The sequence below is a fragment of the Etheostoma cragini genome, chromosome 17 (genome assembly GCF_013103735.1).
Source record: "Etheostoma cragini isolate CJK2018 chromosome 17, CSU_Ecrag_1.0, whole genome shotgun sequence".
In the NCBI taxonomy this organism is placed as follows: domain Eukaryota; kingdom Metazoa; phylum Chordata; class Actinopteri; order Perciformes; family Percidae; genus Etheostoma; species Etheostoma cragini.
In genome coordinates this window covers 8,938,027-8,960,614 of record NC_048423.1, presented here as the reverse complement: position 1 = coordinate 8,960,614, position 22,588 = coordinate 8,938,027, and the positions used below count along the sequence as shown (strand labels likewise).

The following is a 22,588-nucleotide window of genomic DNA, read 5'->3' as shown; positions in this document are numbered from 1 at the left end:
TCCCGTGGGTTTAGAGTTTTGGCTCCCGGGAAAGATTTCAGTCCTCGGGGAAAGAGGGCTTAGTTTTGCATGTTCCCATCCATCCTGCACGACGCGAAAGGGCCCCTTATCCACCTCTCCTGTGTACTAGGAACACCTCCACTGGTGATCAGCCTTTGCCTGTGTTTGTCTTGTGGAGAAGCAGCAGCACCTTTTCAGGAGTGGGTTTTTTATTCAACAAGAAGTCCTGAAGGTTTTGGATGCGGTGCTTCAGGGATGTGGGCACTTTGAGAGCAGCATCACCCACAAACACAAACAACTGCCATCGATTTTTCTGTGAATAGCACAAAAAAAAAAACTACCAAAAACCAAAACAAAGAGGAACAATAGCAACACAAAAAAAAATCTTGTCTATTGAACAATTCACTTTTCCAGTCTGTGGATACCGCTCTAACTAAGAACGGCACTTTGAGATTTGTTCACATCGGACGGACTGAAGAGGGAGGCAAGACCTGTGGACCGGGTTTTCCCTCGCAAGTCTGAATCGGCTCTCACTACTTATCCCGTGATAAAAACCCTAAAGGATAACACGCTTGGACGTTTATTTCCCTAATTTCGCAGGAGGCTCTTTTCACGCAAATTGTCCTAAATGTTTGGAATTCAGGAAACTATACCGCGGGGTGGGACGACGATGAAGGAGGAACCGCTCGGTGGACTGAACTCGGTCCGCTCCTGGATGCACACAGCTGGGGTGGTGGATGCAAACACAGCCGCCCAAAGGTACGCATGCCAAAAGCATCTGATTTTTCTCACGCATTCCCTCCTCATCATATCGACCCCTCAATCCCCTGAATACTCTGTATCAATTACGGTCTCCCAATAAATGCCCCCCTTCGGCTTTTCCTTCTTTCATTACATCAGATTACCCATTATTGTGACAAATCAAGAAATCTCCCCCGTACTTAAGCGTGCTTCTGCATCTCCAATGTTTCCATCAGCTTCTCCATCATCTAGTAGTATCCCCGGTGTCCGGTGCTTAACCGAGATGGTCTCTTGTTTTCTCCCCGCAGTGGTGTCGGCTTGGCACGGGCACATTATGAAAAGCAGCCCCCTTCCAACCTCAGAAAATCCAATTTTTTCCATTTCGTCCTGGCGCTGTATGACAGGCAGGGTCAGCCCGTGGAGATCGAAAGGACAGCTTTTGTGGACTTTGTGGAGAAAGAAAAAGTAAGCGGTGTATTTTAGAAAATTCGTGCACCCCTGTACATAATCAGCACATGTATCGAAATTATGTTCTCTGAAATGGCAATGGGTTACTAAGGGGAAGTCACGTGTAATATTGATTTTTTTTTTAAACTCAATTCGTTGATGACAGAGAGTCGTTTTAACAACTAAAGCTATTTCTCTTCTTTTGCACAGCAACTATGTAGGCTACATATTTATGTCAACACAGACATGTGCTGGTGATAATGGACAGCTGTTCTGTTGATGTCGATTTTCACAAACTGTTGTCTTCTGCAGGAACCAACCAGTGAAAAAACTAACAATGGGATTCATTATAAACTACAGTTATTGTACAGCAATGGTGAGTTAAACTGTCTTTAATATTTAGCAAACACGTTAAAATATATCAAGCATGAGTTTACCTGTCTGCATGAAGCCACATAAAGCCTCCCAGGCTAATAAGGATTATAGCAATAATACTAATAAAAGCAGTCAGATAATTGCATTAATGTACTCACGGTGTGAACTATTTATATTTTGTCATTGCAAGTTATTTTTGTTACAATTTTTTGAAGGACTTTCTTTTTTCTTTTTCTTTTTTTTAAATTTATTGCCCACAATTCATCAAAACTCACAAGTGGTCTTGTTTTTCTCTCCCCAGGCGTCAGAACAGAACAGGATCTTTACATACGGTTAATCGATTCCATGACGAAGCAGGTAAGCTGCTGTTACACTTGTTTCTGCGCACGCGGTGCAAACCCTGCTCACAGCCATGGTTCACTTTTGCAAAACCTTAACACGCCGTGCAAATCGTCACCCCTGAGAGGCATGCACCACACGGTTTCAAAAGAAAGAAAAAAATCTGCCTGCAAAATGGAAGTTGTGGCCCGAAATAAAATCAAATTACCGGTGTAACAAGAAGAGACAGCTTCCATTTTAACTGTTTACGTTTGGCCATATCATATTGCAAGACTCTTAAGTCAATTTAGTTAGGCTTCTTTAGTGGGCTCACATTAACATTTAAACACCTACGTCTGCTCCTGTGATCTGATTTAACTTTCCTGCAAAGAGCCAGAGGTGACGCTCTAAACATATAAAAAAAAAAATGCATCAAGTGTTATATTTAAAAAATATTAACTAGGTCTACTACTAATATTTTTGCTGAGGTGCATTTCACTTATCTTCCTCAAAAACATTTAAGTGACCTTAAACCCAGAGAGCATCGCACAAAATGTTATTAATAATTCTGAATGCTCATATGAAGCCAACGCCAAGATTTGTAAAGGTAATTATAATTTGGGGAATAAAATCAGACGTCGTTATTTCAGCTCTCTGCCTCGTGTTTGGTTAGGAAATAGAGGGTTTAGTTATAGAGCCTTGTGGATAGAGCCGTGAAGCCTGAGCCACTGGTCACAGACAACATTCCTGTGCGAATGATCCGAGTCAATGGCGCAGAACAAGCAATTTATGGATTTCTGTTTCTACAGCTGCAAACAGCGACATAAATCAAACCAATATAGATAATCGCCCGGTTCCCAGAATAAAAAAAAAAGAAAAAGAAGGAAAACACATCAGGTCAAGTAGGACAGCTTTTAAAAAGCGAGCGAGTGATGCGACCTGGTTCAGATGTGTCACTTTTTCAAAGTCACTTTCTCATATTGGCCTCACGCGTGCCAAAAAAAAAAAAAAAAAAAAAAACATCCTAAAAAATGATCAACTCCTATAAAACATTAAATAAATATCCCGCTACGTATTTGATTGTATTTATGTCATTTTGTTTCAGTAGGTGGTCAATAAAGTGTTGTTTTGCCTGCGTTTACACTTGGTGCCTTTTCAATACGAGGGAGTGAAGTGTCTATCCTTAGAAATGGAAGGAGGGAGGGATCGAGGGAGGGAGAGAAGAGCGGCAGAACTGATAGCTCCACGCCATCTGTTTCAGCCAATGCTCAAAAATTACTCAACCGTACCGCCAGACACCGCTTTTTATCCACAGAAAGATCATTGTTAGCGGCTCAAAATAAACAACAGATTGCCCATTAACACTTTCCCCCAAATATCCCCAGATTATAAGCATATTGATGACACTTCTATTGGATCTCTCCTTATGAAAATCTCTCTGTCTTTCTCTCTTTCTCTGTCTGTCTCTCTGAGCCACAGGATAATATCTAGATTAATTAAAAAAAACACACAATATAATATTGTTATCATCGTATCATTACCATTTATTTTATAATTAGATGTTTTTATTATGAAACTAGACATACTGTTGTTGGTATTATTATTATTAGCCATAGTCATTTTTGTAATCTTTTTATTTAGGTAGATGCCATTGATGTTTATATGAATTATTATAATTTATAACACTGGGACATTGCTGTGGTAATTTTAAACGTGTTTCTTACTTAGCCTTTGCACTCTTCTAATATATTCTGTTGTCCCGGGGTCATGTGTATTCATGCCCTGATTTATTTAATTGTGTGCAAAAATAGCTGATATGTTAGTGTAATTATTTGTGAATGTATGTGAATTAATATGTGTTTGAGATATGACTGTGTTTTCAATTTATTTCCATCTCATTTCCTTTCAAAGGCCATAATTTATGAGGGCCAAGACAAGAATCCAGAAATGTGCAGAGTTCTTCTTACCCATGAAATTATGTGCAGGTAAGCAATTTTTTTTTTTTTTTTTTGGGTTGCTCAGTCCATTTTGCAGATCCAGGCAAAAAAGTAATTCAGTCCCCTTCAATAAGTGTTGACACTCATGATGTGATGCAGCAATCCAAACTGTCCTGTGGTCCTTTAGCAACAGAGAGAGAAAGCTGCTGTCATTTCTAACTTTGATATGATGTGATTCAACTTTGATATGAATAGGAATATGACAGTGAGAATGAATTGACTGTCTTTTTAAGTGAAGGGAAATTGAATGTATAATAAACAGTCAGTGAAACAGAACATAAGTTATCCTTTTAATTTTTAGCTTATTTATTTTTTATATTTTTATATTAAGAATTGTATGTCATCATTTACGCTTGCCGGAGACAATGAGTTTTCTGTTAAGTTATGCATAGACTTTGCATGCCATGTATCAGTTTTTTCTTCTTCTGTTTAGCACAGAGTCAGTTCTCTGTTGATCCCACCTGTCAACAATGATCAGCGAGCCTTTTAGCGTCATTTAACCACATAAATCTCAACCTCTCATATTGCGCTGCTATTCAGCGGTGTCATTGATACTAACAGGAAAAATGTCTTTTGTTGTTATTGTTGAGCTCAGCATGAGCTTTGTGAACATTGAATTCAGATACTGTCGGTTAACCTCTCCTTTGTTGCACTGGTGCATTGTTCAAGTTACTGGTTGAGAGCAAGTGCAGCATGAGAGCTGAGAATGATTTGTCTTTTTCCATGCATAAACTCATCACTCACACTCAATTTATACATGCATCCATCACTTATTTGTGACACGTTGAATATGCTCGTGCTCTAGAGGTAATATTTTTTTTGCCAAGAGGAAGTGCGTTTTGCTGCTGAATAAAGAACTACTTTAACTGCTGCCTATTATCAGATAAGAAGATATACATAATAAGAACAGTTGTAATAAGAATAATCTTTTGATATCCTATCTTATTCTTCAGGCATGTATTACATATTGTTTTTGAATTATACATTTTTGCTCTAATACACTGCAGTGCCTTAGCTATAAAAACACATCTTTATTACTGCTGCTAGAAAGTCATGTAAATCAGACAAATTTAAATAACGTATGGTTGGCTGACAGTAGCTTTGCACAATATCTTTGTTTTTCTTTCTGCACCATATGGCATAAATCAATCTTATTCACATATGTTTATATGTTTTCATTTCAAATTGAAGCTGAGATGATGTATTTGTTTATTTTTTGCAGTTTTGATTCAAGTCTCAATCAAAGAAGTGAAAGGCGGGCTAGCTATAGGCTGGGGGGGGGGGGGTGGCTGAAACATGTGGTGGAAGATAGATTAGTGCTTTTGAGGCCATAATTGATAAATGCCCTGCAGAAATATTGGTTGAGGGTGGCACCTTGCATCTCCCTCAGAAATAGCAGCTTGGCAATTAGAGGTAAACAAAAGCTGAAGCTGTGAAAAGTGACTCCCCTGCCTCCTGGCCCAATCCCCACTCCCCTCCCCTCCAACACTAAGCCAAACAACACAACATGTTGTTTTCACCATTTTTATCAGCCATCAGCATCAATGGAATGGATAGATTGAGTGAAAGAAATCTCATGGCGTTTCCCCCTAATATCAAAACCACTCTAGGGCACTTAATAAATGTATGTAGTTTTGTGTGCATTATTTATTTATTTTTATTTATTTAGCAAAGCGTTGCTTGTTCTGTAACCCACTGTCTATGTTCCAACAGCCGATGCTGTGACAAGAAAAGCTGTGGAAACAGGAACGAGACTCCATCAGACCCTGTGATCATCGACAGGTAGGCTGTGTGCAGCTTCTTCTGTGTTTGTGAACGGGGAACGAGTAAGTCAATGAGTGAGTGCCTGAGTGACTAAATGGATGAGTGACTGAGAGGATGAGCAGGCACATGGATGAGCTTGTGAACAAATGAGTTCCCTCCCGGTGTGCCAAACGGCCCAGTTGGGCTGACTTGCATCTTATAGCCCACAGTGTGGGAACTGGGTGATTCTGTGAGTGGCTGAGGGGCGTCTTTCCCAGGTACCTGTGCACCGAGGGGCGGTCACCACCTGGATAGGGTTTGTTCAATCACAGGTGGTTCAATCACTAGAGGATCATGCTGGGAATACACCTAATTAGCTTAGGCAACTTCACATTTATTTGGCTGGCTTCCCTTCTTTGTTTGCGACAGTGATGCTTACACTGTCAATAGTTTTTTTTTTTTTTTTTCATTGACTGTTTCCTTCTCAAGTTAGCTGCGAGCTAGACACCATTAAAGTTTCGTTTTATAAGGGATAAACATTTTATGTCTGCTGTTTTGATCTGCACCTTTAGGGAAGTTACATCTGCCACATTTATCACCTTCATCACCTTCTAAAGAGGGAGAATAAATGGTCTTCTTTCAGACATTGACATTTTTCTCACACTTTAAAACTATATGTCCTGGTCAGTGTGAATATGTTTAGGTAGTTTAGTGTGTGTATGTGCGTGATGGATATAGGGGTGAGGAAGGGGGTGTAGTTTGAGCGTCGATCTAAATGTAACTCTCACCACGTAGTAGGGAGAGACAGCAATGCTAATGTTTGACTAGCCGGAATCACTGTTTGCTTAGTGGAGAATGCCTGGTATCTGACAGAGGGGACAACTCTCTTATTAGTAATCAAATAGGGCTGAGCAGTTGTTGCTGCCACTCCACTCCAGCGGCTTCTCATGCATCAGGAAGTAGGAGCTGGCTGCCCTGGGAGCCTGGATGGATTACCAGAGCTACTGCTGTCTGAACTCAAATTCACACAGACACACGTAGATACACACACACACACACACACACACACACACACACACACACACACACACACAAACACACACACACACACAGACTAGGAGACAAACACAACACCAACACTCCACGAGAATGGCCATCCTCATATGCATGCATGCAGCTTGTATGTTGTCTATGCTTTAACGCTTGACAGTCACAGTGCATACAAGAAAAATTATTTGCTGTATTTGGGACCAAGCAGACCGCTTAATTTATTACTCAAGTGCATTTGTAAGTGAAGGGACAATACTGCGTACATTAACATATAACTTGAAACATCTACTTTGCTTCATTTCCGCTCGCTTTCATGTTTGCTTTGTGTCGCTCGGCTGCCTTTTATTGCTTAGAGTTTCACACACCATTGTTCTTCAATCTGCTGGACAAAACATGTAACATAAGTACAATAAGCAAAATGAATGCATGGAGAATTAAAGTCAAGAAAGAGGGGTGGGAAAAAAAGAACAGGGAAAAAAGAAGCGGATGGATATTGTAAGCTCAACTGGCTCTGGGAGGGCTCGGATTTTCATTGTGACGAGTCTGAATAGGAGTAGAGTATCCTTTTCCTTGCACAATGAGCGGCTCTGTTGAAACACAAAAGCATATGTTCCTCATTAGACCCTCCCATTGTCTCCATGTCGTAACTATGAGCCCGTCAGCTCACCCCAACAGACCCACACAGGTTCCCAGTGACTGAGGGAGAGGGGTGCTTGTGAAAGGTTGCATGGTTTAGTGAGAGTTACGGACATGGCCAGAGCACACTGTAGGCTTGCTACGCAAGACTATTTACCACAATTCCTTGACTTTTCCGGCTGTGCATATGGGTAAGCTTTTAGTTAAAGCTTCCATGTTTTACAGCCATTTCTGTTACATCCGTCATTTTCTCATGCACATCATTACAGGCACCTGTGTTGCGGTCGCTGCTGGCAGAAACTGATTATTTCCAATTGAGTAGAACATAGTTGAGTGACATAAACCTAGAGGAGAGGTTTGATTGTTGAATCAGGCATGTCTCATCTGTCTCCGATTACAGTATGAAAACCAGCTAGCACTGCCACATTTCCTAGAGAAACAGTAGCATGGCCGAACCTTAAGAAACAGATTTGGAGTGAATCATTGATGGCGTTCATTCGCTGTAACATTTTCCCAGATGGTAAGAGGGGAAAGCGCACACAGCTAGCTGGCATCTAGCAAGACATTAACTGGCGTTCCCATGGATCTGGCATATCCAACGGAGTTTGGGAAACTTATCATTCCAAATGTGTCCTATTTTCCTGCGGTCAAGCCAGACATCTGTTTACCCTATTTTCTCTCAGAGTTTTGATACAGATTTTCACTCAGATTTTTGAAGAGGAAGGATTCTCTAAAAAAAAAGGTTGGTTAGATATAGGCCCAACAGCTGTCACAAAGTTTCAGCGCTGCTTGGTCTTTAAATATTTCAGCACTTACATTTGATGCCCTTGCATTATTTATACTTCATTTTGGATGAAGAAAAGTCCTATTTTTGTTGCATTTGGGTTGGTATATATGTGTCATATCAAACATCGTTTGGGAAAGTCAGTACATATTTTGTTCTACAAAAAAAAGTCTATTGTGTTTCAATAGTGCGCGTGCACTTTTTGAAGAAAACATTTCAAAGTCAGTTGGTGCTTACATTAAATACAAAAAACTGCACATTTATTTTGTGACTAATTGAAGCACTTTTGCTATGACCGCATCGCTTTGCAGTTCGGTATAATCATCTCTCCCCTTAATAAATCCAGCAGTGCTACAGATGTCACATTTATAAGTTAATGGTGCCTTAAAGTAAGTGGGGGTGTAGGTTTATGCAGTCGGTAATTTGAGTCTTTAGAATTATAGTGATGAGGTACCCAATATCTGATTAGATGGTTTTCCCATTTACAGTGCATGTAGTGTATAGCCAAACATAACTCAATTTGCGATGACTATCCTGGTCTGGTATCTGTCTTCACTCTCTTGCATATTGACTTTGTCTTTGCTTGTGTGAAAGATTAGATACATTGTTCAGGCTTACACATGGATTTTGTAATAAGACAGCACATGTTGTTGAAAGAGGATAGAAAATGACTCATTTTGCGTGTCAGGGTTCAAAGGTCACATTTTACTCTGAAAACCCAGAGAAATTTATGCAAGTAGAATCGAGACCAATAGAGAGAGAATGTGTTATCAATGTGTATTCTTCCCGTATATGAATTTTAAATTGAATGTATGTTTATACAGTTTAACATCTTGTGTCAATTTACGCTGCCATTCACAAACGGACTCTGGACCAGATCTAAACATGTCAGCTCCATTTATTCCAGCGGCTACGGCACTACCTTTCACTTCCTGTCACAAAGGTCAAAGAGCACTGACCTTTGGAGTGCAGCCAAGCCACTGAATTATTCATGACATTGACTGTTTTTTTTCCCCCTTATTTCTCCCCCTTGTCTTTTTTTTTTTGGTCAGCACACATGGTTGTGCTGTGGGAGGCTTTTATTCATTTAGCTCATTTATAAAGGCCTCACCACACCTGTTCGTGTGTTAATGCGATTAAATTTTGGCCTAATGTAAATTTTGCTTAGCTTTCTGTTATGTCCCTCATTAGTGAGCCTGTATTTTCTAAATGACTTTGCGTTATCGTTTCTTTGCGGAACACCTACGAGGTCATTTCCCAGAGAGCACTTGACTTGTTGTCAAGTTGTTTACCAGAAACAAAAGACCCGCAGCCTAAGAACGTCTCACATGTGGTTCCCTCGGCCTTCTAAGAAACAAATCGGAAAATTTGTGTGCTCCCATCTGGTTTTTGCAAAACCGTGATTACCTCCAAAAGCTGAACAAATGCCAGTATTTATAAGGTCAGCCCTTTATGTGGAAATGTGATGTAAATGAGAATCAGCGAAAGGGGACATTAAACAAAATTAAATTCATTGTCTCCTTTAATGTCATTTACATTTTTGGCTAAGCCCTGGACTGTCAAAGAGGATTTCTAAAACCATTTTAATTGCACATCAGCATTGGAAAAGAGGGTGTGTTTTCCCTGAGTGGCGGTCTTGATAACCTGCATAGAGAAGTCTGTTTATAAAGTACCTAAATGACATGTTTTCACTGCATCTGCAGAGAGGCAATTAAGATGGTACTCGGTAGGTAGTGTTAATCTAGCATTGTGCTCCCACCATCCATAATGAAAATGATGCAGTGGATGGGGTCACTGTTGTTGTGATAGAGTTGATTGCTGCAGGTGTTCCTTTTGGATTTTTTACATTATACCGTTGAGCCGTGGGACTTGCACTGCAATGCTTTTTTTAGGCTTCCACAGGAAGTCATTTAAAGCTGTTAATTTGTGTAGGAAATGCTCTTTTACTATGTTTACACACACACACACACACACACACACACACACACACACACACACACACACACACACACACACACACACACACACACACACACACACACACACACACACACAAACATGCAAACACCAGCACACCTTGGCTTAACAATATATCCATCTCAGCGTTTTATTTATGGTTGGGTTTGATGTAATTCATCTGACAGATGTGAGTTTTTGACGCCCATTGAGAAATTGGAGAATAAACTGCTCACCCCTGCCTAAGTCGACGTGATGTTTGAGTGAAGCCTGTCTCCTCCCGAGCCAGAGTAGGAAGAGCAGGAAGTGTTGAGAGCGAAAGCTGTACTTGGCAGCTTTCCTTTGGCATGCACTTGCTGAAAAATGAAACCCAGACCCTTTCTGCAGCCCCAGAGCCAAAACGTCCTTCCCAGTTCTCCAACATCTAGGATTGGGTAATGCTGTTCACTAAGCAAAACATTAGCTCAAATTATTCTCGACCTGTTTTCTATTCCCTCCTCCCTCATGTCGGTTTTATCGCAGTTTGTAAATGTCAAGACACGTACAAAGACGCACAGTATAAATGATATTTTCCAAATTATGCTCACATGTTTGGGTTCACATGAGTGGCGGCTGAACGTAACGTGGTGCCTGACGTTCCCATGGGAGACCCACCTCACTAGGGTAGGATTCCCCAGTGGCATCAGCTAATGGCAAGACTTGACAACAGCAGAGAAGCCGGGGGTGTTGTGTTTTACTAGCGCTGAGCTGGGGTGATGACTTTAACATGTGTGCAGAGAAAGACTGAGATGTTTGTGTGGTGTGTGTGTGTGTGTGCGTGCGTGTGTTTTCTGTGTGTTCCTGCGCGTGCACACGCTTGCATGCACGGGTGTGTTTGCGCACTTGTGTGTGTGTGCTGTGCTAAAGAGAGAGGTGTGTCGTACGAAAGAGTGGCGCGGGCCAACAGAGCGACGGATTCGGCTCCAGCTTGACGGCAGTGAAAGACGAAACATGGTTCCACATGTGTTGAGAAAGAGCAGTCCATCTGTCCGTGGAGACAACCCCTCCCCCCTTCACCACCCCCTTCTCTTTCCTTCTCCTCTTCTCCTTCTCTTGCTCTCCTCTCCCCCCACTCTTTACTCCCCTGGTTCACTGCTGACAGAAACAAGGCCAAAGCTGGGGTGATGGGATGAATGCTGGGCCAAGAGCAACACTGGACGTTGCATATACAGTACACACACACACACACACACACACACACCCACACACACACACACACACACACACACACACACACACACACACACACAGTAAAGAGAATTCCAAAAAGCTTATAAAAGATAGAAAGAAGTTTTTGGTGGATATGTTGGTAAAGTTTACTATCTTTAGTTGCATTGACTGTCTCGGTTTAGCGCTGCGTTAATGTGAATTAAATCTGGGTGTGGAGCAATGGAAGTGATTTACTTTGCTATTATGAAAGAAAACATCATCAAAATCTATTAAGATTTATTCACTGCTCCTCGACACATTGCTGCAATAAGCCACCATGGTGAAAATCTTACATTATTAAAAATTTAATCTGAAGTAAAAAAAAAAACATGCCACTCTTTCTCAAATATTTAGCAGCTCTCCTTTATAATTAAACTTTGTAGCTGTTTTGAAGACGTTTGGTTTCCTAAAGCATTAATGACACAAGAGCTTTGTCAAACAGCTCCTGATTCTGTGAATCACATTTAGGTCACTCAGACCAGTGTTTTTTTTAACAATTTTTTCATTTGAAAAAGGGTCTCCTTTCTTTCTCTTGGCATGTTCTCACTCCCATTCAATCCTTATTAGGTTTCCCCTAATTGTCAAACAAACTGTTGGGTCAACCTCAGTCGTATCTGGCCGTAAAACAGCACATTAGGCCCTGGTGAGGGATATATGTGGTATTTCATCGGAGACGGAGTAATGCTGGGGTTTTATGGTTAAGTACCAGTTCACGCCCACGCCATTTGTTTCGCATTAGAGTGGAGGTTTTGTAAATCAGATCAATATGTTCGCTGAGATGTGATTCCTTGTCGGGATCTCCCGAGTCGTTCTTTCACCAAGTATTTTTCTTAGGGGACTGGTTGTCGATGCACACTCCTCCGCTCCCCCTCCCCTCCCATTCTCCCCTTTTTCCCTACCTCTGTCAGTCCCTCCCTCCATCTCCACCTCAATCTATTTCCATTTTCTGAATGTAGCAATTTGTAGTGTGACACAGGCAAGATTAGGATGGGAAGCAGTCTGAAGATTTCATCGGACATGGTCCTGCTCCCGCTGGTGTGAGGTCACAGGACAAAGATGGGGGAAATTCAGGGATAGGGTCATCAGTTACCTCGGGGAAACGAGCTGGTCCGCTGGCTGCTCTGTTGGCCCCAGGGGTGCCTGGGATATATCGGAGGAGAAGCCCCAGAGAAAGAGCCCTGAACCAGTGTCATTTATTAAAAGTGACAAGTTATTTCTAACTATAGCGCTGTTTTTATTGTTTTACAATGCTGTCATTTGGAACAGTGCCCCTCTCTTCAGGAATCCCAAACAAGTGATGAATGAACGAGGTGACCTGATTTTTAAACACACATGCTCGATGCACTTTGGCCACACATGTGTGCTGTTAAATTATATTATGTATTCTGCTACGGTGCTTAAATTAAACAAATGTGCAGGTTTAATAAAAAATTACTGTATGATAAGTGCAATGAAAATATTTCACCATTCACCAGTTTTCTCCAGGACATTTGTTCAGTAAATTAATAACAGCTTACAGTATGAATCTCAAGCTGACCTCTGCGTAATCAGTACCAGAAGTTCCACAGAACATGACCACACTGTGGTATGTGTGTGTGTGTGTGTGCAAATAGAGTAGGGCTCTAGCGTCTATTTAAGTGTTTGACTTGAGTTTCTTTATTAAAAAAATACAACATTCATGCTAATATCGGAGTACGTATTTAATGTTTGACCAGTGTGCTCCTCGTATAGGGTCACTAAGGTACTCGGCTACCCCTCTTTTTTTACTGCCTGCCCCAACTGCGTTAATGATATATGACAGAAATTTCCTTCAGCTGGTTCAGTGGCAAGAAAGGTCCTGGCTAGTCTATATCAATCCATCTGACTTATGTTCCCATGTCTTGAATTACCGCTTGATGGAAACCTGCTGTGGGCTTCTCTTGCCAATTGAAATCAGATCTCCTCCACAGCCTGGTGCGATATTGATCCATATTCAACACCCAGGCAGCCGATCAATCAGTATTGATTTACAATAAAAAACACTCCTCTGCTTGTTCAGCACTGCGATCAATACTTTAAAGCAAAGGGGGAAAATGTTTAAAAAGAAGAAACACAGAATATTGCTTTTTCCATGCGGTGACCAGCTGGAATACATAAAAATGTGAAGAAATGTTTTATTTTCATTAGTGGAGTTTGAGTTAAGTGAACAAACCTTGACCACACCGGCAACAAGCAACCATGTCTACAGTGAACAATGACCCTCTCCTTCCATGTGAGCCAAACCAATAAAAATGGTTTAACGGGATGACACTTCTATAAGGACTCATTTATTGAAGGAGGTGTGTCTGTTTCTGAATTAGTGGCACATCTGCACTGCAATGGGGAGTGCTAAAACTGTCATATCAAATCTATCTGAAAATTGAAACGGAATGCTAAAAGTGGTGGATCAAGCCCGAGCACTTTAGCTTGATTTCGGCGTGTTAACAGGATGACATGATTTCCTGTGGTTTTGATATTAATTTGTCTCATTCTCCACCCCGCCCGCAAACGCACACACATGCCGGGCCTCTACCTCCCACACGGCCATCATTAGGGCCCAGTACAATGCCGAACACACTGGAACAGACTTAAGCAACCCACTCAGCTCCAGTCCAGATCCACTTTTCTCCCTGTCACATCTTAGTCCTAATCTCTCGGACTTCCTCCCCTCTGCCAAATAACCGTTCCCATCCAGCAGGTCCCAGCATTGGCTCGGGCTGCCAACATCTGAAAGTTATTATCCCCAATCTCTGACATCCAGGAGTTTACAGTTATATAATGATGGGGAAAACCACATGTCCCCAGAGGCAGAGAACATTTTTGAGATGCCTCCCCATCTGTTTTGGGGGAGCTGCCCATTTTGGGCCAAACTCAGAATGGCAGGCAGATTTTTTTTTTGTAATTTTTATTTTCTACCACTGGAACAGGCCAGTCTGGAAATCATTATATGGGGTGATAAAGCAAATCCAATTGGGTCAGGTTCCCCTCCACACAGTGCTGGTGGCACCAGCTCTCCCTGCCTCACTGCTTGTCCCTGACTGTGTAAGTGGTGGTTGTTTGTTTGTCCTAGAGAGGCTAGGCTGTGGGACTAATGCAAGCCCGGGGGCCAGCCAGGTCGGAGGCGACGGTAAACCCGAGCTGCCTGGTGCAGCAGTGCTCCCTCGCTGCCGGCTCGGCCTTGTTTGGACTGCAGCTCCGGTTTGCTTTCTTAGAGGGAAGCTGAGCCTCCGTAATCATTGAGTCTTTCGCTCGGGTGGGGAGCACAGCAGAGACCAGAGGGAGTGATGACATAGGTCCGCAGAGGCCTGGCCCGTTCCACCCCTGCTGCTCTTAGCATATTTATTTTCTCTTCTCATTGTATAGTTTAAGTCACACCATATTATGTTCGGACCTTATGCACGTGCATAGGCACTCAGATGTGATGATGTGGATGGCGTAAAGCTGTAGGCTTTGTTTTTACTAATAACGCCAGGGATTAGTGAATTGCTGATCTCAGTGTAATCTTTATTAGTCTGTTAACCATATACTCTAGTTATGAAGCAGCTCTAACTGATGTGAGAGCAGTGACACCGACATGCAGTTGAACGCAACACACAAATGGGGGAACAAACCAAATTACATGCATTACTAAATCAATATGTAATAGATTATGTTATGTGTAGATTCATCTATGTTTCTGCTAAAGTGTTTCCAAAGTCTTACAGATTTAGATTTTTGAGACCTCCATCTTGCCCCCTGGGCACTCCTCAAAAATGTTTTATTCAACATCACCACTCTGTTCTGTTTTGTTACGTTATTGAAATAGGTTGTCGATTCGAATAGAGTCAACCTGGTGGGCCAATCTCATTGTAGCTAGTGGAGAGTGAAAGCCATCTCTGCAGCATAACCTCACCAGAACACACAGAGAGATTGGACGAGGGGGGCAGTGAGAGCGAGAGTGCCTTCTCCAGATGGAGATCCCAGATATGGGGGAAAATGTCCGGGCCATTTTCCAGGGTTTCCATAATGGGAATCTACCCCTTGCTTGCTTATTAAGTTGTGCACACAAGGAGGAGTGAGGAGAGAGATGGAGAGGAGAGGAGATAAGGGCAGTCGAGGCGAGAGATGGACAACCTGCACGCCGTCATCTCTCTGTTGTAAGTGTCAAGCAGACCCTGTCGGAGAAATCACAGGTCATGTGGATAGATGATTGTCAAAGCACCACATTGATATAAGGGCTTTCTTTTTTCTTTGAGATGCGGAGGTACATGATAAGATTTGTTTTTGTTTTCTGTTGGAGAGGGGAAAAGTAGGACGTTTAGGTCATGAAGGTGGACTCGCAGGTCAAAGGGTCACAGCCTATTGGTACCTGAGCAACCTCACATGGCTAAGCCATTTCTCAGGCTCCTTGAAATGATTGTGCCGTGTGGAGGGGAGGGGGTAGGTTGAAGGGGTGGGCAGGAGAGTGATCTATCAGCGACAGCGGCAGACATGCAGACAGAATGGCAGCTACTGCAGCTAAACAGAGTGAGACAGATAGGCAGAAGTCTCTCATACGTAACACCAGGAGCTTTAAGATGACAGCGCTGAGTGTTATGGATGCTTGACATTGACCTCTTATACAGACATGGAGTATTCATCAAGGTTGTAGGACAATAGTGTATTTGTTTGTAATTTATTTAGTTCACTGGGTGAGATGCTACTTTCCTCACACAACAATTGCCACTTTTGTAAGATAACAACAATCAGTTTTTTATTCTCCCTTTTGTGCGTCTTGTTAGATGTTTTTGACAAGACTCAGAATTTAGGTGATCATATTTTGAAGACTGTCAGTTCTATCAATTTGAATCTACTTTCAAAAGAGAAGAGGAAAAAAGCTCTGAAGCTTACATTTCTCTAGAAAAAGAAATATTTGTGTACAGATAGGCCTGTCATTCTGTGAAACAACATTCATGATCCTTTTATTGGTGCTCAGCCATCACCCCCTCTCTTCCTCTGTGGAAAAAAGGGCTAGTCTACAAAGTGGCTTTTTGCCGTTTGAGAGAAGTAAACTTCATCAGGTCGACGGCGAGGTGTGCTTCACATGTCACTCAGTCGAGCTCCTTCCTAATGAAATGCTGCATACAGATTTCTGCCTGCGGGCTCAGGGGGATAAAACCGTGGTAACAGAATGAAACAAACCCCTTCCCATTCCCTTCACTCACTCACACACACACACACACACAAACACATGCACGTGCAAAAACATACACAGACAGACAAACATTCATACAGCCGTATACACGCACACAGACACACACACACAGACACACACACTTGCTGGAGAGCATCCATGTGAGGAGATCCAAATCTGCAATTTATTCAAATATTGATATTTCTACTTGTCAGGAGAAAGGTGCCTTGAAATTTCCTCTGAGTACTGCTGTCAAAAAAATAGCAGGAAATATGTCAGATAATTCATAAATGGAGTTCAGCGCTCCAAAGTCAGTTGGGAACAGCAAAAAATATATATGCTTGTCAATGAAGAATAGGAGCAATATTACAGAGCCTTCTGCTCATTCTTCCATCATGTCAAGCAAACAGCTTTTGCAGGCCATAAGTGCATGTTTCAATCTCTGTGTATTTGTGTATATGCATGTATATTTGTATATGTCCCTGTGTATGTGTATGTATATTTATTCATGTGAATGTGTGTTTGTGCGTTTGCTATGTTGTGACTCCTACTTAGATGTGTTTGTTATCTTTTTCCATCAAGACACCCCATTTCCCATCTTGAAGCAGCCAATGGGAATGTGTCTTTTTTGTTTTGTTGCAGAGGTCCGTAACCGGACGCTGGCCTCCATGTGGTTTAAATTAGGGCCCCCGAAACTGTGAAGGACGCCTCGAATGACGTTAGGCACTTGTAGACCAAATTCCATTCTGCTGAATGCTGGAGAAAAGAGCTCTCAGGAATCCTCCGAGATTTTTTGGCTCAGGCCCGCCAGCGATTAAAACAGGGCGGAAACCAATAACTCAATGAATCATGCGTCCAAGTCCCATGAAATCTCTCATTGCTCTGTCACACCCTTATGCAAACCAAAATCAACTCAAACTCTGCTGATTAGTCCTTTTTCCAAAGATATCGGAGAAAAGACTTGTTCTTTCTCCTTTTTATTGAACAGAACTTTCAACACATTGAGCAGAAAAGGCCATCTCTCTCCTGTCTTCCTGTCTTCTTCCCCAGTTAGTTGCCTCCATTTTGACTAAGTGTGGGCTTCCTGATGATGCATCGCTTGACCATGTTGTGCCAAGGCAAAACAGAATAGGACTCCACATATCTTCTGCGGTCATGTGATGCCATAGTTCACAGCCGTTGATGAGATGCAGTTTGGCACAGCTTGGGACCCATCTGGGAGATGCAGATATGCAGACAGGAGAAGTATTTTACAGCAATGCATCTGCACGCTTGAAGAGCTATTTAGCATATGCTGCTATACGAGAGAATTTGCTTTGCTGTTGCCAGCTGCAGATTAGTCTTCATTTCTCCAAAATCCGACTGAACAGCTGATCCATAGTTGTAGACGGCTAGCATTGACCGAAATAATGTTTTTGTTAATGCAGCAAGTTATTTCACATTTCAGATTTACTTCTGCATCTTGTTGAATTTTTCTCTTAAAATAACACAGGAAAAATCAAGTCTATTTCCAGTTTTTCTTGTATCAACAATAACAATGTCAAGCAGTGCAGTAATGCTGCTGCCAGCACTGGCCAGTTTGTTTCTGTTAGCTCTTGCAGAAGTCAAAGCCCATGCTGCTGCTCTAACTCAAGTGGCTATGTTAGGCCATCTAGGGCATGGCAGGCGGTTGACAGTCCATGCAGCCTGTCTACCCACAGGACATCTCCACATAGTGTGTCCACAGTGGGGCCAGTGCTGTCATCTGGGCCCACTATGGACCACTGCTCTGCTGACAGTGAGAGGGTAAACGTTTACCACCTCAATCCCCCATTAACTCGGTGAAGGCGCTTCGATCCTCTGGGAAAATAACGATATTGATTGGAGCTTGGCTCTACAAACGAAATGGTTGCAACTAAAAAAGGGATGGGCCCTTGCATTAGAATATGGGATTTTCGAGGATAAAAGAGTGTTTGGATCTTGTTATATTTTTCCTCTACTCCATCTCCCTCTAGCTTTCCCCCACCTCCTTGTCTCCTCTCTTTCTGCATTTTTATGTGTGCGCATGTAGTGTGAGAGCCTGTGTGTCTCCTAAGATTACCCTCCGCTATCCCCGCAATCAAACAACAAATGACAACATCATTGCTCAGGCCTTTCAAAATACGACACAAAAAGTGTGTTGTAGCTACATTAACTTGCAACAACCCCCTAATAGACCCTTGTGGGTTTTGTATCACTCCGCCTCTCTCTCCTCTCTTCTCTCTGCTAGGCTGTCACACATATCCACCCCCCTCACAGTGCAAGCCTCCGAGCCTCGGTGGAGATCAGGAGCTCCCTGTCGGAGGTGCTTTGTCACGTAGCCCAGGGAGCGTGGAACTCACCCAGAGCTGTTGAACAAACACAAGCACAGGGGCTGTCAATAGCAGCTCCGCAAACTAATTGCCTGTCAAATGAACCACCCTCGTTAAGCTGCCCTCACACACACACACACACACCCGCACACTAGTGCGTGCACTGTGACATTAATACGCTCACACACACACATGCACACACACCCACGCACAGTGCCGATTTGATTCAAAGAGTAGTGATACCTTGTTAGAAGAAAAGACACAAGAGTGGCACTTCTCTGTTCGCCGCCTTGTTTCTGCAATCGTTACTGGCATGTGTAGGGCAGTCACCGTGAGATTGCCATTTTGTTATTATTAAGGGGAGCATTGTGTAGTACAGCTGATGTAATCCAAACACATCCCACACATCCTACAGTATATCAGCTGGCATAATATTTTAGTTTTTAAAAACACTCATTAGATGGTAGCAGAGCCCCACACGCCAAATGTTATTGTTTTTGTGTTTGTTTTGCTTTTTTTTCTGTAGTCATTAGGCGGTAGCAGTGGAGTGCCCAGCGCCTTGTCTGGGTGCCTGTAACAGTGCTGTCGAATTGACACAGCTGGGGAGAGCAGCTTGAGGCTGCACGCTCAGGAATACACAGGGGTGTTCAAAGCCCCTCTCTGAATCCTGATCAGAGCGCTGCCCCGGCCAACTGATGGGCTATTAAATATACATGCGCAGAGGTCAGAGCTGGAGGTCCCGGCTTCCTCCCAGCCATGTGCACTTAAGCGGAAGGGCTGGGCAACAATAAAACCTCCTCTCGCTCCAACGAGCTCTCCCCTGACACCATCACCTCCAGTGTGTTCGTCAAGTACAGTGCTCACCTAGCGCTATATTACAACTGCCTTTGTGAAAAGGCCAAATGATGCATTTTTTACATCGTTATTATATATTTATATTCAATAACACCATGGACAACTCTTGCGTCTGCCTGTCTCCCATTTTCTTTTCTACTGTCACTGATAAATAGCCTTGCTTGATACAAGCGTACACAGAGTTTGAAGTGAGTACACATCCCTCGCCTTTGTAGTTCACCAGAGAGCGAGACAAGGAGGTAGAGGGAAGAGCCCCATAATGGCCAGCCATGATTAACATATTCAGAGTGACACTCTCTCTGTGTTCGTTCGTTAAGCCCGGTCTGTCTGACTAATGAAGTGGAGCGGCAGTTTATCAATTAACCCAGCACTGAGCCATTTGTGCTGGGGATAACACTCACGCTGGGTGTCACAGTGATCCAGTTTGGTGCCCTTTAACCTCCAAAGTGTCCAACAAGGCAGGACTGTGTGACAATGACAGCAAGACACACAAGTCCACAACTGGAGATCCACTAAACAGGATTTGTGCCTGCTGCTGGCCGGCAAAATGCAGAGCAAAGGGTGTGGATTGATTGGGTAATAGGATCATGAAAAAAGATCTAACATTGGGGGTTTTCAGCATTCTCAGACTTCGCATAGATCATAGCAAACAACTTAGTGCTGTCTCTATTAAAACAAGCCCTCCCCTGCCATTATCTTTCCCCCCACTGCTCCTTCCTCCATTTTACATTGTTTGTGTTCATTAAGACATGGGCGACCTGCCTTATCCACACATCAGACCTAGCTCTCAAGAGTAATTGCGATGGTCTCACAGAGGATAATGTGGTTTAAACTCAGTATAGCCTGTCTATTAGGAGAGACATGATGGCAACCACAAATAATAAAGAACTATTTATTCCTCTCTCTGTGACGCTAACTAGGTAACATATCAAGCCAGCACCGCTAAGGGTCTCTCTTACTGTCAGATAAGGCACCCTTCATCCATTCCCAACGGCCCTTGCCTCGACATCTCTGCTCTTCATTTTCTACATGAGCTTGGTCATAAATGCACACACGCCTCATATATATTTGATAGTTAATATTTATCCTCGCTAGGGAAGTGCACTTTACATGTGGTAACATACGATTACCTGCAATTCTTATAGCAAAGAAACAAAATCGATATGGATATATAATTCATGACGGAGGGGCTATCAGTTTTTATGGCTCTCTATCCAGGCTCATTAAAGTTTTATCATAATTGACTGCAAGCAAGAGTTTTTAAGGCATGTTTCTCCCTCACTTTCTACCTTTAATAATTAAGTAAAGTTTAATTGGTTGTATTCTGAAGCACCTAGTGGATGATAGGAGTCTCCCAAATTCAGAACCATGAATTATAGAGCAATATGTTATGCATTAACCTGTCAGTTTGTTCATTTGGTAAGGCAAAAAAGTATGGTCCCATCCCCCCAAATCACATCCAGAAATCGAATAACTGGCTGGGGTCTTCAAAAAATTCCTTTTTATGTCTTTCATTGCTGTGGTAATGTAGTGACATGACGCTGTCACTCAGAATGCTCCCATCAACCGCCAGACCCAAATCGACTCCGCTGATTGGTGGTCAACTTGTTCTCTTGAAGGGAGATTGACAGACGGAAAATTGCACTCTCAGATTTCACCCTTCATTCGTTGCAGTTGTTCTTCCACTCGTCAACTCTCCGCCATGCCTGAGACAGACAGAGGCTTTATCCATTAGCTGTTGGCTTGGCGGGTGGGTGGGCAGATTGAGGCGGGATGGAGGAGGAGATGGGGGTAGGAAGACAATCCTACATTTGAGCACTCTGAGGGAAAATCAATCATGTCATCATAAGTGAGAAGTATGGATGAATTTCATCAGCTGGTTCCTGTCCTGTTCACGCCGCTGGCTTTCTGACTGGCCTGTCCCTCTGATTGGCATCCTCAATGACCCTTAAATCCGAAAAGGGAGAAGATTTTGAAAACACTTTAAAAAATAGAAATCGGACAGTAGTTTCAGGGTCACAATTTCCCACTATTCCTGCCGGTACTCTGTGGGAAACCTCAAGTGGTTTCTCTTGACAGTGGTAATAGATTTACCATATGATTTTGTGCCAAACCAGCATTAGGCAGTTTTGTAAGAAAATGTTTCTCAACTATTTTCCGTCCACAGCAGATATGATGAAGTGTTATAAAGGGCAGCGGCACTCTGCCACTGAAAATGTATTTTATAATTTTCCCCATCATCTCACAAGGTCACCGATGAGCACTAAAAGCATCATAGGTATAGGGTGTGAAGCAATCAAAAATGGATGAAAGTGAAGACATGGAAATCACAGATGAGAAATTGACAGCCGTTTACAGCCTTGTTGTTGATGTGAGTGACAGAGCGGGGGAGAAAGTGAGAGGGAACGAGTGAGGAGAAGGAAAAAGGCAGAGTTAAAGTGGTGATAAATTTAATGGAAAAATCAAATACAAAACAAATTCATTCCTCTAAACTTGATGCTTCACTCGTTCTTTTCTTGGCCTGTGCTAAGCCTTAGAATAAACTGTCACTCCTTATCGATCGCATCTGAATTGTTACCGAGATTTCTGAAAAGTAGTCTTGACACACACCCCGCGAATAGTAATCTTGGGAGATGAGAACATACAGACTGAACAGCTAACACCCCTGACTTAAAATAAAAGAGGCTTTTCTTCTCTCCCTTTTTCAAATCCGAGCTAATACACTTTGGTGAATTACAAATTCAGTGATAAATATGTTGCGGTGAAAGATGTGCTCCTGTTGGATTTTATTGTCTTTGCTGGTAACTGTAAATGAATGGCTAGAGGGTCAGGTGGGGGATGGGGGTGGTGGGAGCTGGGTCTTAGTATTTTGTCACGGGGAATGTTATAAATAAACAGCAACTGAGCATGAAATGTTTTTACACAATTTGTTTGCCAT

General features: G+C 42.5%; 1 protein-coding gene across 6 annotated transcripts in view; it reads left to right on the top strand.

Moving 5' to 3' along the window:
* The first annotated feature begins 72 nt into the window (after positions 1 to 72).
* The window catches only part of LOC117960495 (transcription factor COE3), a 67,219-nt gene continuing 44,703 nt past the window's right edge, over positions 73 to 22,588 (top strand). For all 6 annotated transcript variants that reach the window (XM_034898435.1, XM_034898432.1, XM_034898434.1 and 3 more), the window contains exons 1-6: positions 73 to 759; positions 1,050 to 1,206; positions 1,501 to 1,564; positions 1,865 to 1,920; positions 3,793 to 3,866; positions 5,592 to 5,660. In XM_034898435.1, the coding sequence (XP_034754326.1) occupies positions 629 to 759; positions 1,050 to 1,206; positions 1,501 to 1,564; positions 1,865 to 1,920; positions 3,793 to 3,866; positions 5,592 to 5,660 (551 nt within the window). In that variant the 5' untranslated portion in view covers positions 73 to 628. The remainder of the gene's footprint in view (positions 760 to 1,049; positions 1,207 to 1,500; positions 1,565 to 1,864; positions 1,921 to 3,792; positions 3,867 to 5,591; positions 5,661 to 22,588) is intronic.